General features: G+C 46.8%; 2 protein-coding genes across 3 annotated transcripts in view; both read right to left on the bottom strand.

Annotated features, from left to right (window-relative positions):
* Window positions 1-78: 78 nt before the first annotated feature.
* On the bottom strand, window positions 79-7,698 carry SYNGR2 (synaptogyrin 2). Of its 2 annotated transcripts, none has more exons than XM_072990674.2 (4): window positions 7,503-7,698; window positions 4,263-4,500; window positions 2,221-2,360; window positions 79-1,307 (listed from the first exon to the last, which is right to left on the bottom strand). In XM_072990674.2, the coding sequence occupies exons 1-4, from the start codon at window positions 7,605-7,607 to the stop codon at window positions 1,110-1,112; spliced, it is 681 nt and encodes a 226-aa protein (XP_072846775.1). In that variant the 5' UTR covers window positions 7,608-7,698; the 3' UTR covers window positions 79-1,109. The 2 variants fall into 2 exon arrangements, with proteins under 2 accessions (XP_072846775.1, XP_072846776.1); XM_072990675.2 differs by lacking the exon at window positions 7,503-7,698 and adding an exon at window positions 6,164-6,190.
* A 6,341-nt stretch (window positions 7,699-14,039) lies between these two features.
* Window positions 14,040-17,878, bottom strand: part of TMC8 (transmembrane channel like 8) — a 34,267-nt gene continuing 30,428 nt past the window's right edge. The window contains exons 17-18 of the mRNA XM_072990673.2: window positions 15,943-16,021; window positions 14,040-15,373 (exon numbers count right to left, since the gene is read on the bottom strand). Of these exons, the coding sequence (XP_072846774.2) occupies window positions 15,311-15,373; window positions 15,943-16,021 (142 nt within the window). The 3' untranslated portion in view covers window positions 14,040-15,310. The remainder of the gene's footprint in view (window positions 15,374-15,942; window positions 16,022-17,878) is intronic.

The raw sequence follows: 17,878 nt of genomic DNA, 5'->3' as shown, positions 1-17,878 counted from the left end.
TTGTGTGGATCAGAATACTGCACATGTGACGTAAAATTGTTGGACAGGCATAACAAAATTGGCACAGACGAAATGCAGTGGGAGTTACCAGCTTTATTTCTACAATAACAAACTTAAAACACCTTTGAATCATTGTACAGCTTCCTACGGTGCAGTTAAAAAAAATGCAGCAACCTTGTAGAGCTCCCTTGCAAAAAGGGAGAAGGATGCAAAAAGCACAGCTGCCTCTGAAAGGTTTGGCAAGCATCCAGAGAAGGTCAGCGGGTACAGGTGAGCCCCCCCACCCCAGTAGAGAAGACAGCACAGCCCTCCCTCAGCAATCTGCAACTCCCTATTAGACTCTTTAAGAGAAAGAGAGAGATGCAACCAGTACAGGATTCGGTGAGCCTGGACCCTCCCTCCTGAATCAAGACTGAAATAAACCGATAATCCAGTAAGGCACACATATCTGTCTGTAATGCACAAAGGAAGTTCAAATCTTCCTACACTCTTCGAAATTAGGAGTACCTTTAGGCTTTGGCATCCAGGAGTCACCCAACGGCACATGTAAGGAAGGCACTGCGAACGTATTACTCAAGTCTAGAAAGGCAACGCTGTAGGAGCTGTGGGAACTGACCCCCGACCCAGGGGCTGGGACAGTACCAAGGAGCTCGCGAAAGGCACGGATGTAATGGCACCAAGTAGAAAGGCAGAAATGCTTGACTGGCACGAGCAGGGGATCCCATTGGGGGCACGGACAGTAGAAAAGAATGGCATTTCCCCCTCTTGTGTTGGGCAAAGGCTCCAGCTCCTATCTATGAGAGTTGGTTGCAACAACAAAGAGAGATGCCTTCGCCCACTCTTTCAACAGAAAAGTGTTCCTCTATATAGGTTCAGCAGTGGTTACATCTTTCAAGTCATTTGAAGGCCAGCAAGAAAGCCTCCCCCCCCCCTGAGAGAAAGAAAGCAGTTTCAGCAAAGGGGAAGGAATTGTAGGAATACCCCAGAACCTATTATGCACACAACACACACAGCGTGGCGCCCTGACTCTTCACAGAGGCGTTTCCCCCCAACCCAAGCAGTGAATCCATTGCACTTCTGTGGCTATACCCTTGCTCTGAACAGTAGTCTTAGTACACAGGTGGGGGCTGGTAGCCCTCAGAGCCCTCCCCAGGGTGAGTGAAGGGGGGCTGCTGGTAGCTTTCATGGCTGGCATTGGGGTAGCTGGAATAGGGGGGTGTCGGACCTGGAGCCGGGTCTATGTAGCTGTGGTCAAAGTCCTGTACCCCCATGCGGTACCGTTGAAGGGCAAAGGCAATCAGGAGCCCCTGTAGAGAGAAACAGTTATTAGCCTGGAAGAGAATCCACCTAGAAAAGAGGCAGTATGACCTTGCAGTTAAGTGTTGGGTTGCACTCGGGGAGATCTAAGTCCCCATTGAGCCATGAAACTGGGTCACCCCAGGCCAATCACTCTTTTCTCCCCCTGACCAGCTTCACAAGATTGTTACGAAGAGAAAGTGGAGGAGGGCCATAGACACTGCCTGGAGATTAATGAATGAAAGGTGGAATATAAACGTAACGAACATTTAGCTTCTGCAAAGCTGCCCTCTTCTATGTGTTGCCCAGTGATTCACACCAGCTGCTCCTGAAGCTGCTCTGAATTACCAGGATTCTCAGCCCCAGACACTAGAATGGGTTTTTAAGGAGGATCATGCCACTGTTTTGCACTTGAAAGTGTTTTAGTGCCCCATAAATACTTTAGAAGTGGTAGGGCCTTCTTTGTGGCGGCTCCAACTTTATGGAACCAGCTTCTGGAAGAGCTCTGCCTAGCCCCCTCCCCGTTGACACTGAGGAAGCAATTAAAGACATTGCTTTTCAGGAAGGCTTTCCACACTGACCCCAGCTGACCACATCCCCCCCCCTCTTTTTCTTTCCTCTTCTCTCTCCCTCCCCTCTTTTCCTCCATCTGCTCTGGAGATTAGTTTGCGTCATCTGGTTTTTTAGGGTTATTGTTGCTGTTTTTAATGTGTCTCTTTTTTTTCTCTTATATGTGTTATAACCTGCCCAGAGCAGTGCTGTGATACTAATGAGAGAGAGATACAAATTGAATGAATGAACAGCCAAGTCCTCAAGGCAAAAACAACACATTGCATGTAGATTGCATGACCTCTAGGCTTGAACTGAATACAAAACTGGATGTGATCCTGGACTTTTGTGAGAGGAAAAAAAATCCTCACTCACCCACGAGAAAATGGAGAAGAAGCTGAATGCAATTGCAGCACGGGCAGAATCTGCTCCAATATGTACATCCGTGAGGTCTGTTGATACCCACTGGTTTGTCAGCACACAGAACCCAATAAACCACAGGAAGGTCCAAAGAGCTGAACAGGGAAAAACAACTATTCAGCAAGACAAGAAAATAGTGGGTGGCTTGTTAGGGTATCAAAAACTCCTATTCTTGAGCTCCTTTCATGCCAAGTGCGAGTCTTCCCAAGATTAACAGAAACAAACATCAAGGCATGTTCCCCAGCTTGGGTCCCTTGAGAGGTTCAGCCAAAACCTCCCATCATTCCTGACCACTGGTCATGCTGGTTGGGTGATGATGGAAGAGGTAGCCCAACCAAGATACAGTGGTGCCTCGCTAGACAGTTACCTCGCATGACAGTTTTTTTGCTAGACATTGACTTTTTGCGATCGCTATAGCGATTCGCAAAACAGTGATTCCTATGGAGGAATTTCGCTGGACAATGTTTGGTCCCTGCTTCGCAAACCGATTTTCGCTAGACGACGATTTTGACAGCTCTCTCCGTGCTTGCAACACGGGTGTTTTCGGGACCTATGCTTCGCAAGACAGCTATTTAAACAGCTGATCGGTGGTTCACAAAGCGGCTTTCCTATGGCCGATCTTCGCTAGACAACGACGATTCTTCCCCATTGGAACACATTAAACAGGTTTCAATGCATTCCAATGGGGAAATGCTTTTCGCTAGACGATATTGCTAAACAGCGATTTCAGTGGAACGGATTATCATTGTCTAGCGAGGCACCACTATATATGGAGAGTCAAAGGGTTGAGAGTCACAGTCCTAGGTTGTGCCGCCGTTCTCCCGAATCCCTCAGCCGTCCACTGATGGGACTTCGGGGGCACCTGCAAAACCAACCTCCGGAAAGGATGCGGCAAGAAACGCTACTGTTCTCTCTCTTCTTCAGCTGGGATCATAGACCAGTGGCATCCCTTCACCATAATGAGCAACTGTCTGCAAAGGTGTGCTCTGGCCACCGCCGTGTTTCAAAGGACAGGGGAGACGCACTGCAACAGCCACAAAATAATATGTGGGCTATGTCTGAATTAATAGTGAAGATCTGAGCCCAAGCTTGAGATAGTCTTTTTGTTCCTCAGGCAACCCCAGATTAACCATTAAGCAAAATAAGCATGTACTTAGGGCATCAACAAGGGAAGGGGACACCACAGAGGGGTTCCCCCCCCCAGTGCTGGATTTTCCACAGACCATGGTGCACCCTCTTTAGCAAACCACATCCGTCCATCCATCCAAATCCCTTGGCTTTCCTTTCCTCCCTCAAGAGCCCCCCCCCAAAAAAAAACCCACCTCCCTATTTAAAGTAATTGAGCATGAACTGGTAAAAACTAAAATGTATAAAGACTCACCTATTGAGAAAACTGGTGTTTTGAGTGAAAAGATCAATCACTATCATCGCTGGGTGTGGTGGTGTTTTTTAACTTTTTACTTCTGTATTTTGGGAGTTTGGGTGGTGAAACGGATAAAAAGAGCTGCTGGTCTTTTAGACCTATGGCCTCTGCACTATATATGGAAGCCAAAGAAATAACAGCCACTATTAAAATGCCCCAGAAGGGGTTTTAAGCTCTTGTTTGAGCTTTTCAGTTTACAGAATCTGACAAAATCTGTCTACATTAAATCAAAGTGTGAAACCACAAGATTTGGCTGGAAGCTGGTAGTTTGACTGTTTGCATGATTTTTTCATATATGTGGTTCTTTTTTGCCACCTGCTAAACAATTAAATTACTATATTTTCATACATATATTGTGCGTGTTATATGTTGTTGTTTTTTCCAAGCCGTGGGACCTACTGCATTCATACCCTAGCCCTACCCTTACCAAGAATGGGTAGCTTCTCTATGCTTTGGGAACCCTGTCAATCTCTACCAAGGGATGGAAAAGAAAAAAATAAAAGCAGCAGAACATGGCCATAACCCAGCCCTCCCTTGGCAGGTGTTTCAGGTGAGACCTCCAAGTAACAAATACCTGAAAAGCCCAACTCAGCCATAATGAGGTACTTGCGATCAGTGGCATTGCTAATTTGTGGGAAGTAGATGTCAACCATGAAGAAGAATATGCAGGCCAAGAAGGCGACCACACCAATGCCAATTCCATAACGACAGGCATCCTCGTTGTGGTTAAAGATGCAGTGAAGTTGATCGACACCATGAGGGTTGGTGTAGCCTTCAGCAATGATACAGGAGAAAACTATGAGTGCAAACAGCTGCAAGGAAAAATAGAAATAATACCATGATCACATCCTTCAGCATAATCATGACGTTGGAAGAGACCGATAAAGCCTACTCAGTGCAGGAATACAAATCAAAAGATATCTGCCAGGTGGCCATCTAAATTTCTCCTGAATGCTTCTAGTGTTGGAGCGCTCAACACCTCTTGAGGCAAATGGTTCCATTGCCGTACTGCTCTAACCAGTTAGGAAGTTTTTCTTAATATTCAACCGAAATCTGGCTTCCTGTAACTTGAGCCCACTGTTGTGTGTCCTGCACTCTGGGTTGACTGAGAACAGATCCTGCCCCTCCTCTGTATGACAGCCTTTCCAGTATTTGAAAAGTGCTCTCCTATCTCCCCTCATAATAGGAAACCCTCACCTACATTCAGAGTTTGGAAAAGTTACTTTTTTGGACTAGAACTCCCAATAATAATCTCCCAGCCAGGACAGCCACTAGGAATCATGAGTTTCAATCCAAAGAGTAACTTTTTCCCATTTCTGACACATGAACAAAATCCTACTTTTTCAAGGCCCCAGCCTGCATGATAGTGAAGGCACAACAGCACTGTGCCATCCTTTCAAACATCTACAGAACAGCAGAGCCTGCTGGTCCCTTGACCCCTCAGGGGAGCAGAAAAGAGGCAGCAGTAATGCGACATTTTAGAGGAGCACCCATGTTAATCTGCTTAGGCCACAAGTTGCCACAAACATAGCTAGTTGCAAGGCACTGTATCACTTGGATGAGGAATTCTATTTGAAATCCTATGTAGTTGAACAAGCACTAGCAACCCAACCTTTTTGGCAAGGCAGTGGATACAATTCCAGCAGGAGTCTCCTTCCTGACCCCACGAGCCAAGTCTCCCTGGAGATCAGAAGCAGCTCTCCATCTTCATTGCCATCACTAAGGCAAAGCTAGGGTTCCCTTCCTCTTACCAGTATTCTGCCCTGTCACCAGCAACTTTTAATTGCCTGCCCACTTCTTGTTCTTACTGAACAGACCACTCTCCGTTTGCTAGAGGTCTTCATTCTGTTCCCCTAAACCAGAAGAAGTGAAACTCCATCCTACAAGCCTAACTGGACTGAGAAGAGTCCCAGTCTGGCCTTCAGACTTTCACCCCAAACTGCTTCCCTTCCTCTCCAGAGGGCCATCTCCTGTGGGCTCCTCTCTCAAGCTCACACAAAGTGGAGGGGGGAATTCCTGGTATTTCCAACCACAGATGACAGTGGGCAATCCCCACCCTCACCACCCTTGAACAAGGAAAAACAATCAGCCAACGTGCAGGGGAATTCTTCTGTGCTCTCCAACTTCACTGTGGGGAGACATACGCAGACCGTTTCGCCCGCCTTCGGTTCTCCGTGAGCATGGGGTGGATTAAACTGCCAAGACTCAGGGGCATTCCCGCAGCTGGACCTTGGGTCCTGGAGTTGGCTTTACCCACCCCACGTTCTCCCACCCCCCTGGGAGAAAACTGTGGCCGGTGCTTGGGCCTATGTATACACCCTTGCTTAGTCTGCACAGGGAAAGCAAGGAGGGAACAAAGCCCAACCCTGGATGGAAACTCCTTCAAGGTTCTGTGACCTGGCAGCCTCGGGCCCTTTTGGGGATAAAGGTGGAATAGGGATATTTCAAATAAACAAAAAATAGATGTGGTCATACCCATGGCATCATCTGCCCTGCATCCAAAGCACACTCCCCATCCTGCTGTACCTACTCTGAAAAGACACAGGCACAGTTTATATATTGGGGAGAGAGTATGGCTAAGTAGGCGTCTGTGAGGAGAAGACCATGGCTTGAGCAACCCCCAGTAACTGCAAGCCAATTCTCCCCTTCCACCTACCCAGGCTTTTTTTAAAATGCAAACTAAAAACTGATAGTAAATAATTTATTTAAGATCCACTGGGTCAGATGCATGGAGTATTATCCCCAAGTGAGGTGCACAAGTTTAGAGGCAGTGAATCAGAGGACAATCAGAGGACCTACACAGTAACTTTCCCTATAAAATATCTTGGAGACCCCCCCAAGCAACACAGTTATTTTATTCCTGGCAAAGCGGGGTTGTCACCCGTGTCTGAGGTCCTTCTCTTTATCTCTAGCGGACTTTCTCTACACGGTGGGATTTCCCAAATCCACCGCCAGTGACCGAACATAAAGGGGGGGGGAGGGAAATCTCCTGTTTCCGTCGAAGAAAGCCCCGACATTGTTGCAACCTGTGGCCAAGTCTAGGTGAGCTCACGCCCTCCCGTCGGTCAGCCGCCGAGCAGCGAAGAGGCAAGGAGGCCGGCCGGCCAGCCTGCCCGCGCCCCCCCCACCCCACGCGGCCCATCAGCTGACATCCGGATGACTGAGTTGCTTCTCACAAACTACGCCCGACAACAACAACGGACGGGAACTTGGGCGCGCTTTTTCCTGGGCTCGCACACGGAGTGCAAAAGACGCGCGTTAGCGAGCACACACACACCCGCGGGCGCGCCTGCCTGCCCGCTCCGGTCTTTCGGGTTCCGGGCGCTGCGAGAGTCCCGGCCGGCTGTTTCCCGAGTCCCCTTCCCTCCGGTGCCCAACCGAGGCAGGCTCCGAAGGGGAGGCTCCTCCTTGCAACCGCCTGTCCCGGAGCGGGCTCGCCGAGTCACCGCCCGGCGGGGCAAGACAAGGGCCGGCGTCTTTTCCCCGCCCTCCGTCGGACGACCCCCCCCCGCGCCTCCAGCAGGTGGTTTCCGACCGCCACCGCCCCGCCCCGCCGGCACACTTCCCTCCCGTGGCGTCCGCCGGCCCGGCCTTGCCGCTCTCCGGCGGGCGCGGTCCTAGCCAAACGGTCCCACCTCGGCAACCCCCCCCCCCCGGGCACCGGAGCCGCCGCCTGCTCCGCGCCCAGCCGCCGGGACCTGAGCGCGCCCCCGAAGGTGGGGCGGGGCGGGGCGGCTGCCTGGCTGGGGGGGGGGAGAGTGGGCCAGCCTCCCCGCCGCCGCCGCTGCCGCCGCCGGGCGTCCGTCGGACTCACCGCGCTGAGGAGGCGCGCAATGACTTGGGGCTGTTGCACGAAGCGCCAGGGGTCGAAGGTGCCGCCGGCTTTGGCCGCCCCGTAGGCGCCTCCGCCGCTCTCCATGTCGCTGGCGCTGCGCTTCCGCCACTTGGCCGGCCCAGGACACGCCGGAGCCGCCTCGCCCGCACTTGTGGTTGCGCTTCCGCCCGCCCCGCCCCGCCCGGCACCCCGCCTCCAGGGAGGAGAGCCGACCTGGCTCCAGGAGGAGGAGGAGGAGGAGGAAGGTGGCTCGCCCGAGCCGAGCGCGGGCCGCTCCCTAGCTCCGTCCAAAAGCGGAGCCTCTTGCTTTCGGACCAGCCGTCACGCTTTCCTAGGAGACGGTTCAGGTTTGCGCCCGCTTTGACCTAGAAAAGCAGCAGTCGGGCAACCTGGGGCTCTCCAGGGGCGTCTGAACTGCCTTGAACTGCCGTTCCCAGGGTCCCCCCCCAACCACAGGCCACGCTGTGTTGCTGCGACGTCCAGCAACAACACCGGGAGGGCCCTGCAGTTGCCCAGCCCGGCTGTTCGAGACAAGTTAACCAACCAGATTGAGCTGGACTGCCCGGGTTTTTACATATAAAAAGTTCTGCTTTGAGCAGATACAAAAAGTAAACAGCTCACTTGTGTGGTAACGACTAAACTCTATGGGACTTTCCAGTGAAAACTGAGGTCACTGGACTGAAATGTGGTTCTTCGCTGGTAATCCATGGGAAACAATGCATTGTGTTAAACAAGTTTTTCCTTTTTGTATAATTAGTCCATGAAATAAAATGTTAAAAACTTTGCTTTGGTATACATACCAGCGCTTACTAGGATCTACAGAGAGCTGCACTATTCAGAAAGTTTGTCAAACCAGCTTTGTTATGAATTATTGAAACATCTATGGCACTTATACCCCATCAAACCTAAACAGAATAGTTGTTGTGGGTTTTTCGGGCTCTTTGGCCGTGTTCTGAAGGTTGTTCTTCCTGACGTTTCACCAGTCTCTGTGGCCATGGGCATCTTCAGAGGACAGCAACCTGTGATCTGGTTTAGGTTTTCTGTTTAGGTTTGATGGAGTTGATACTCAACTCCCAAACAAACTGCACCAGAGCACAGAGTTCTGACTCCTGTCCTCTGAAGATGCTGGCCACAGAGACTGGTGAAACGTTAGGAAGAAAAACCTTCAGAACACGGCCAAAGAGCCCGAAAAACCCACAACAACAAGAATACTTTTAATTTGAAGGACAGGCAGGTGTAAAGCATTTGATCTGAATCAACAGTTTGCACAAGTTTCCCACTTAAAAGACCATGGCACCCTGAACACATCCATCCTGGCCTGGTTTTAGAAACTAAGGGGGAGCGGACTTGGTTAGCACTTGGAGAAGAATCCATCAGGAAATACTGTATCAGGGATTTCACAGGAGAGAATCCTGCCTGAAACCCTGAACAGCTCCTGTCCATCAGAGAGCATAATACTGAGCTAGATGGGACTCATGCAATGACCCCCATGGGGTCACGAAGAGTCGGACACGACTAAACGACTAAACACACAGATGGGACTCCCAAGGCACCTTCTTACATTCCTCCTCCTGCTGCTGCTCTGTGCCATCAAGTTAGAACTGACTTAGCACAACCCTAGTAGGGTTTTTCAAGGTAAATGAGGTATTTAAGCAGCCGTTTTAGCAGTTCCACCTCACCTAGTGAGTTTCCATGGCAGAACCAGCAAATCAGATCCACATCTCCTGAGTGGTAGTCCACTGCTCTATCCACTCAGTCCTTAGCCAACACAAATACCCTGCAAATATTGCCCAGTAAGTGCCATATTGGGAGATATTCTGCAGAAAGCTCTGTGTGGTCTTGAATTTTAGATCAAGAACCCAGTCTGGATTAGAACTTTGTAAAGATAGTTTTCTTCCAAAAATAAAAAATCACTGTTTTCTCCGTACTCTGCATCTCCTCTGATGACCTTTTGCAGTGGATAGATGGTTTGGCGTAGGCTTGTATAAAGTGATTTGTATACAACAGAGCTCTTGTAGGCTCTTTAAAATATGTTTAGACTGGTTCAGACTGTTTAACTGACCCAGTAAATTAAAACTCAACTTTTTTCATCTTGCAGAACTGAAACCTGTTGAAATGCATTTGTACAGCTCAGTGATTCGGATGTGACAATTTCCCCTTGCACGTGCCAAGTGGGCACAGTTTCTAATCTCTAGCAGTGAACTCTCCACATTTTGAACCTCTGCAGGTTTTCCTTTGTCTTTTTCTTGTTGTTGTTTATTTGTTAAGTTGTGTCTGACTCTTCGTGACCCCATGGACCAGAGCACGCCAGGCCCTCCTGTCTTCCACTGCCTCCCAGAGTTGGGTCAAATTCATGTTGGTCACTTCGATGACACTGTCCAACCATCTCATCCTCTGTCCTCCCCTTCTCCTCTTGCCTTCACACTTTCCCAACATCAGGGGCTTCTCCAGGGAGTCTTCTCTTCTCATGAGATGGCCAAAGTATTGGAGCCTCAGCTTCAGGATCTGTCCTTCCAGGGAGCACTCAGGCTTGATTTCCTTTAGAATTGATAGGTTTGGTCTCCTTGCAGTCCAGGGGACTCTCACAAGTCTTCTCCAACACCACAATTCAAAAGCATCAATTCTTTGGCGGTCAGCCTTCTTTATGGTCCAGCTCTCACTTCCATACATCCCTGCTGGAAAAACCATACCTTTGACTATGCTGACCTTTGTCGGCAAGGTGATGTCTCTCCTTTTTAAGGTGTTGTCTAGGTTTGTCATCACTTTCCTCCCAAGAAGCAGGTGTCTTTTAATTTTGGGGCTGCTGTCACCATATGCAGTGATCATGGAGCCTACGAAAGTAAAATCATTCACTACCTCCATATCTTCCCCTTCTATTTGCCAGGAGGTGATGGGACCAGTGGCCATGATCTTAGTTTTTTTTGATGTTGAGCTCCCGACCATTTTTGTGTTGTCCTCTTTCACCCTCATTAAGAGGTTCTCTAATTCCTCCTCACTTTCTACCATCAGAGTGGTATCGTCTGCATATCTGAGGTTGTTGATATTTCTTCCGGCAATCTTAATTCCGGTTTGGGATTCCTCCAGTCCAGCCTTTTGCATGATGTATTCTGCATATAAGTTAAATAAGCAGGGAGACAATATACAACCTTGTTGTACTCCTTTCCCAATTTTGAACCAACCAGTTGTTCCATATCCAGTTCTAACTGTTGCTTCCTGTCCCACATATAGATTTCTCAGGAGGTAGATAAGGTGGTCAGGCATTCCCATTTCTTTAAGAACTTGCCATAGTTTCTTGTGGTCCACACAGCCTTTCTCCATAATCCAGCGCATGTTAGCAATTTGGTCTCTAGTTCCTCTGCCCCTTCGAAGTCCAGCTTGTACTTCTGGGAGTTCTCAGTCCACATACTGCTCAAGCCTACCTTGGAGGATTTTGAGCATAACCTTGCTAGCGTGTGAAATGAGTGCAATTAATTATACAGTAGCTGGAGCATTCTTTGGCACTGCCCTTCTTTGGGACTGGGATCTAGATTGATCTTTTCCAATCCACTGGCCACTGCTAAGTTTTCCAAACTCGCTGGCATATTGAGTGTAGCACCCTAACAGCATCATATTTTGAGATTTTAAATAGTTCAACTGGAATGCCATCGCCTCCACTGGCTATGCTTTCTAAGGCCCGCTTGACTTCACTCTCCAGGATGTCTGGCTCAAGGACAGCAACCACACTATCTGGGTTGTCCGTGACATTCGGATCTTTCGGGCAAAATTCCTCTGTGTATTCTTGCCACCTCTTCTTGATACCTTCTGTTTCTGTGAGGTCCCTAGCATTTTTGTCATTTGCCATGTCTAGCTTTGCACAAAATGTTCCTTTAATATCTACAATATTCTTGAATAGATCTCTGGTTTTTCCCTTTCTGTTATTTTCCTCTGTTTCTTTGCATTGTTCATTTAAGAAGGCTCTCTTTTCTCTCCTTGCCATTCTTTGGAAGTCGGCATTCAATTTCCTGTAACATTCCCTATCTCCCTTTTTGTATCCCTTCTCTGCTATTTGTAAGGCCTCATTGGACAGCCACTTTGCTTTCTTGAATTTCCTTTTCTTTGGGATGGTTTTTGTTGCTGCCTCCTGGACAATGTTACGAGCCTCCATCAATAGTTCTTCAGGCACTCTCCCCACCAAATCTAGTTCCTTAAATCTGTTCTTCACCTCCACTGTGTATTCATAAGGGATTTGATTTAGATTATACCTGACTAGCCCAGTGATTTTTCCTACTTTCTTCAGTTTAAGCTTGAGTTTTGCTATATGAAGCTGATGATCAGAGCCACAATCAGCTCCAGGTCTTGTTTTTGCTGACTTTATAGAGCTTCTCCATCTTTGGCTGTAGAGAACATAATCAATCTGATTTCGGTATTGCCCATCTGGTGATGTCCATGTGTGGAGTCGCCTCTTGTGTTGTTGAAAAAGCGTGTTTGTGATGACCAGCTTGTTCTCTTGACAAAACTCTATTAAAATTTGCCCTGTTTCGTTTTGAACTCCAAGGCCAAACTTCCCTGTTGTTCCTTTTATCTCTTGACTCCCTACTTTAGCATTCCAGTCCCTATAATGAGAAGAACAGCTTTCTTTGGTGTCAGTTCTAGAAGGTGTTGCAAGTCTTCATAGAATTGGTCAATTTCAGCCTCTTCAGCATCAGTGGTTGGGGCATAAACTTGGATTACTGTGATGTTGAAAGGTCTGCCTTGGATTCATATTGAAATCATTCTATCATTTTTGAGATTGTGTCCCAGTACAGCTTTTCCCACTCTTTTGTTGACTATGAGGGCTACTCCATTTCTTTTATGGGATTCTTGCCCACAATAGTAGATATGATAATCGTCTGAATTGAATTTGCCCATTCCCGTCAATTTCAGTTCACTGACACCCAGGAGGTCAATGTTTATTCTTGCCATCTCCTGTTTGACCACATCCAGTTTACCAAGGTTCATAGATCTTACATTCCAGGTTCCTATGCAGTATTTTTCTATGCAGCATCAGACTTTTCTTTCACTTCCAGGCATGTCCACAGCTGAGCGTCCTTTCGGCTTTGGCCCAACCACTTCATTAGCTCTGGAACTACTTGTAATTGTCCTCCACTCTTCCTCAGTAGCATGTTGGATGCCTTCTGCTCTGAGAGGCTTTTTCTTTTGTCTTAGATTAAACTTGATCTAACAGAAATGGATAATCACAGGCACTTAGTCATCATATACAACTTACTTCCAGTTTTATCTCTCTTTGTGGAGGTAGGGTATTCTGATAGCTACTTGGGATATAGCAGCTCTAAACAATGAGACTTTATTAGATCCAAACCAACCTCATAAGTTCTTTAGCTAACAAGTTCTTCTCCTTCCTGCACCTCTGTTCCCATTCATTCTACTTTGAATGTTCAGTTGTAACCATCTACAAGTTTTATTTTTCATTGTATGACTAGCTTGCTGAGTTCTATGGTTTTATGATTTCCTGGTTTTTATACATTTACTTTAGTACTTCTTCCTTCATCACCTCCTCAAGCCAAGAAATTCATAGCATCCTGCAATAAATGTACATTTGAAATACTTCTGTCTTTTCCATAGTAGCCTATGTTAAACAACAAATCCGTGCCACCGGGCAGAATATGCATCCTCAATGTGCATCCTCAAAGCCAGGTTTGTTTTTTTGTTGTTGTTGCATTTTATATTCATTGGTTAAGGAAACTGCTCTTGGCCATCTCTGTTCTGACTTCCATTGGCTTACTATGTTTCTACTGCTCATTCAACCATATTTCAAGGTATAGAGGTATTTGTCAAGACACCAAAACCTGGACTATCTTCCCTGTTGTGCCAATTCCTTATTGTTTTCTAAAGCTCTTCAAGTTGTTAACCCTGAAATATATTTTTGTCTGCCCTCTGATTTTGTTTTTTCCCCATCTCACTTCTTTTGGACTGTACTAGCTTATCTTCCTTACTTCCCTCTTTTCTCCTGCATCTTTGGGGAAGTACTCCCTTCCTCTTCTGTCAAGGTACTGTTGATTTCTCTGTTCAACACTCCCCAAATTCGTTGCTTCTGCAAATTTTTCGCTGCACTAGCACAGGCCCCCTATTTTCAGCCTCTTCTGCTGCCAACTAACCCCATCATCTACAAAGACACTGTGTAAAAACAGGACTTGGTTCCAGAGTGAAAGCTCATGATCTTGAAGGGAAGGCTGCCCGTTCATGGCAGAGGCACTGGGGCATGTAAAGGGCTCAGCTCCCCTGTCCACATAGGGGTTTCTCAAATAAGGAAGTGGGAATAAGAAACACAATCAACTTCAGGCTTGCATTGTTTTCAGTAAGTTCCATTTAACAATAGAACAGTGGTTTCTCCCATAAATAGCTGGGATCTACAGCTAACCAATATGGTACTTTAGAGATGACAATACAGAGGACTGAGCAGGACACAGAAAAGTTTTGTGATGATACACAACACATTTTTTTTACTCTAAGGGAAACTGAAGGTGGAATAGATTCATGTGGAAACAGCAATAGCACAGCTTTATTAATACGACTGAGAAAGAAAAGTAATAACTCTGCATTATGCAATCCTTTAATGGAATCATGAAAAAAATTACTAATAAGATGAGCTTCTAGGTTTTCCAGAAATTTTCTTCAAGCCTGGATGGTACAAGATTTATTACACTTGGCCAGCCTCCTCCCACACCCCCAATGTTTTTCTTTTTTTGTTTTGCCATCTCTTAACTTTGTTGTCATTCATATATGAAGAAGAGTTGTGGAGAACCCTAAAGTTTGCTTTGTTTGTAACATTTTTGTGCTACAATAATAGGATTAAGCAGTCCAAAATTCTAAGAAATAACTGGAATCCTGTTGCTTAGAGCAATAGGTCATAACTAGAGTAGGCCTATTTAATCAGTGGCGATGTGGCAAGTCAACTCCTTTGTAAATTGCACTGATTCAAATGCGCTTACACAAGTTGCAACTTACTGTATTACACTAAAGTAAATCACGAGTAGGCCTATTTGAATCAATGGACCCTATGGAGGACTGGACTCACCAAATCCCCACTGAGTCAATGAGCCTAGTCTAGTACAAGTTACTACACTAAGCAAGAAGATTCCAGACAATGAGTAATCTCCATACGAAAGGCAAGCAAGTTATATAGCAAATCAGTAATACAGCAATTTTCATCAAGACTTGGGGCAGAAAATTAATATTCTCCTTCCCCTAGTATTTACAGTGTCTATGCATAAACCAGGAAAGGTTGGAATAACGTAGTATAATCTCCTCTCAGAATAATCTCTTCTGCTCTGAGAATGCTGCTCTGTTGTTCCATAAATTCAGCTGTCTGTAACATGCATACCACACTATGTAAGAAAAATGCTGAAGTCCACTCCCAAAGTTCTAATTCCTTGTATATTTGAATTTGGTTTTCATCTTGGTGACAAAGGTAGGCATTTAAATGTCCAACAAATATCCATTCTCCTTATGACAGTGAAGGATCATGAGGAAACCCAAGTTTATTACAAGTTCAGTGAGGCCATGAACTGTTGAGATTCAGGGTGTAAAATGAGACAAAAATGTAGGATCACTGTCATGGGGTTCCCTGAAGGAGGGCGTGTTCGTGGGGCCAGCTGGACAGGCCACGAATGAGGAACACATCTCACTGCAACATTTGGCTTCAGGCCCCACTTGTATTTGTTATTTCAGTTGTGATATCTTGCACATTGCATCTGCTTCTTGTTTTCTTACTTCAGTTTTAAAACACGGTGTTTCCTTTCCCCCAAACGTCATGGTGATTTTGCCATCAGCTGAGCCAGTTTCCTCACCAAGCACCATTTTTCTTGGACATACTAGAGGGAGGGGCAAAAGGAAAACAGGTTAGTTTACATCAGAGTCTGTCATCTGTGGCTCAAAAGCCCAAATGCTGCTCCCTGTGTGGCTCCTGAGGGCAGCAGGTTCCCCCACCCGGCCCACTTTTCACCCCAACCCACCTCCCAGCTTTTCAGATCAATGTGGTCCCATTGCTAATAGTAGCAGTGGGAAAGCAGCCAACTCGTAGAGATTGGTTGGGGTGGGAAAGGCAAAACAACAACACAACAACCCCTCTATTCTGCTGTGTTCTTTCCTGTGGCCAGTCATGGTGGAGAAACAGGAACCTTGATGGCAATTACTGGGAGATGAGGGAAGCTTTTAACACACACACAGAATACCTGTATCTCTGTAGCAGAGAGGGGAGATTTAAACCTCCCCATCCCTTTGTGTTAAAATTGTGGGACAGTCTGTGAGTGAGTGCACTCCTGCAGCCGATGAATTACGGAAGAGATCACCATCCAGCCACAGGTGTCCAGACATGCCATGATATACTGTACCATCCATCTTCTGGCATACTACCGCAAAGGCACAAGACCACTCAACTCACCTGCACCCGTTGCCTCTTGAGCCTTTCGATGGCCTGTCTATTTGCCTGCGTCTGAGAAACAAATACTGTAAGAACGAGGCTGTAGAGGGGAAAAAAGAGACAATCAGTCTTGGCTTCTAGTGACATACCTTAGCGACAGTGAAATGGGGTGATGTTCTTGGAATGGTGGTACAAAACTAACAAACTGTGAAGGAAGAGTATGTGGAGGCTTTACGCTGGTGAACAGATGTGAGAAGTGCCTTTCTGTCAGTTCTCCTGGGTTTCCCAATAGTAACTGATAACATGGACTGTGGTTTCCTTCTGCTCTGTGTCTGTGGTGTTGGGTTTGCGGTACAGTGTTGTAGTGGCTTCAGTCCTTCCCCGGAGGGACAGACCAAATGGTGGTCGGGGCAACGTTTGAGCTGACATTCAGAATGCCCAGCCCCCCACCTCAATATCTACATGAAACTGTTGGGAGGAGCCAGTTGGAAATTATCTGAGGTGAGATACCACCAATATGCAAGTGACACAGATATCTACCTTGCCCCACCCCCACTGCTTCTAAGGAGGAAGCTGAAACCTGGGACAAATTTTAGGGGATAAGACTGAAATAGTTGGAAGATAAGCTGAAATGTTATCCAGTAAGACAGAAGAACATGAGATGTCTACTAATCTGGAGGAAGATTTACACGTGACCCCCCCCCCCAAAAAAAAAGGGCCACAATGCCCCCAAAGGGCCAGAGATGCTATCTGGGCTTGCTTCTGCCCTCAGCACTGACTATGGAGTCACTGAGGGCAGGATGGGCTGCCTGCCACCATGGGCTTTTTACCCGTTTAGGCTTATTTGTCAGCTGCAAGCCTGTCTAGAGAAAGGTGACCTACCTGCAGTGATAAATGTCAGAATACATGTAGCAATGTTGCATTTAAAGTAACCTCAGGTGGAAACAGATGGGTGGGACTGGGTATCCTGACTTTCTGTAAGTGACCACTTGCAGCTTGTTGGCAGTAGAGCACATCCTCTCTTAATAACTTCACCCTTCCTGAACAGAACAGTTCATTCTTTGTTCCCCCTTTACCGCCAAAGATGGCTGGTGGTGAGGGTGGCTTTCACCTTGGCCTTGTACACAACTATACACACAGAAGCCAACACTAGCCTTTTCTGTACTACTTAGTTCTGTGGTGTGTGTGTGTGTTATGTTTCACCTTGAATACAGTTTTGAAACAATAAACTGCAAGTTATCATCACCGCCTCTTAGAACTGCACAACTGGAAGGAACCCTCTGGATCAGGGAGTCCAGCCCCTGTTGAGGAGGGGCCGTGAGGAACTGGACTCCCAACCTTTGGCTCCACAGCCAATTGTTTAATTTACCTTACCTTGATCACCCTAGGTGATTACTCCCACTGAATAGCCACAAGCTAACCTTACTCTCTTGCTGCACTCTGCCAACATAATTATCAGAAACTCCTACAATATACCTCATGCTTTCTTCCAAGTTAAGATTACTATAACACATTCTATAAGGCAGTGGTCCCCAAACTTGGGCCTCCAGAGGTTCTTGGACTACAACTCCCAGAAGCCTCCACCATCACCTCTGCTGGCCAGGATTTCTGGGAATTGTAGTCCAAGAGCCTCTGGAGTCCCAAGGTTGGGAACCACTGCCTTAGAGGGAAACGTGCTCACTTACCTTGAAATCCTTATTAGCATCACTGCAAATTGGTTCTGATGTGACAGCACACACCAACAGAAAACGTGGCAGCTAGTTAATTTACAGGAGCCAAACATTCAAAGAATATTAGATGTATGCTGTGTCAACTACATGGATTTTTTTGCAGTTTCTCAACCCCATTCAAACTGTTTGTTTGGGGGTTTTCAAAGTCATATGAGTGGTTTGGAACTACACTATCTGAAGAATCACCTGTATATACTTACAAGCCTACCTGAGAATTACAATAAAGG

This window comes from Pogona vitticeps, chromosome 2 (genome assembly GCF_051106095.1).
Source record: "Pogona vitticeps strain Pit_001003342236 chromosome 2, PviZW2.1, whole genome shotgun sequence".
Lineage (NCBI taxonomy): Eukaryota > Metazoa > Chordata > Lepidosauria > Squamata > Agamidae > Pogona > Pogona vitticeps.
This window is presented reverse-complemented; position numbering and strand designations above follow the sequence as displayed.

What these genes read in the sequence shown, in the direction of transcription:
- SYNGR2 (XM_072990674.2), bottom strand. Translation starts at nt 7,607, where the DNA reads ATGGAGAGCGGCGGAGGCGCCTACGGGGCGGCCAAAGCCGGCGGCACC. An exon ending in TTGCGCGCCTCCTCAGCGCG is followed by an intron (nt 4,501 to 7,502) that starts GTGAGTCCGACG and finishes TTTTCCTTGCAG; the next exon opens with CTGTTTGCACTCATAGTTTT. An exon ending in GGCTGAGTTGGGCTTTTCAG is followed by an intron (nt 2,361 to 4,262) that starts GTATTTGTTACT and finishes TTCCCTGTTCAG; the next exon opens with CTCTTTGGACCTTCCTGTGG.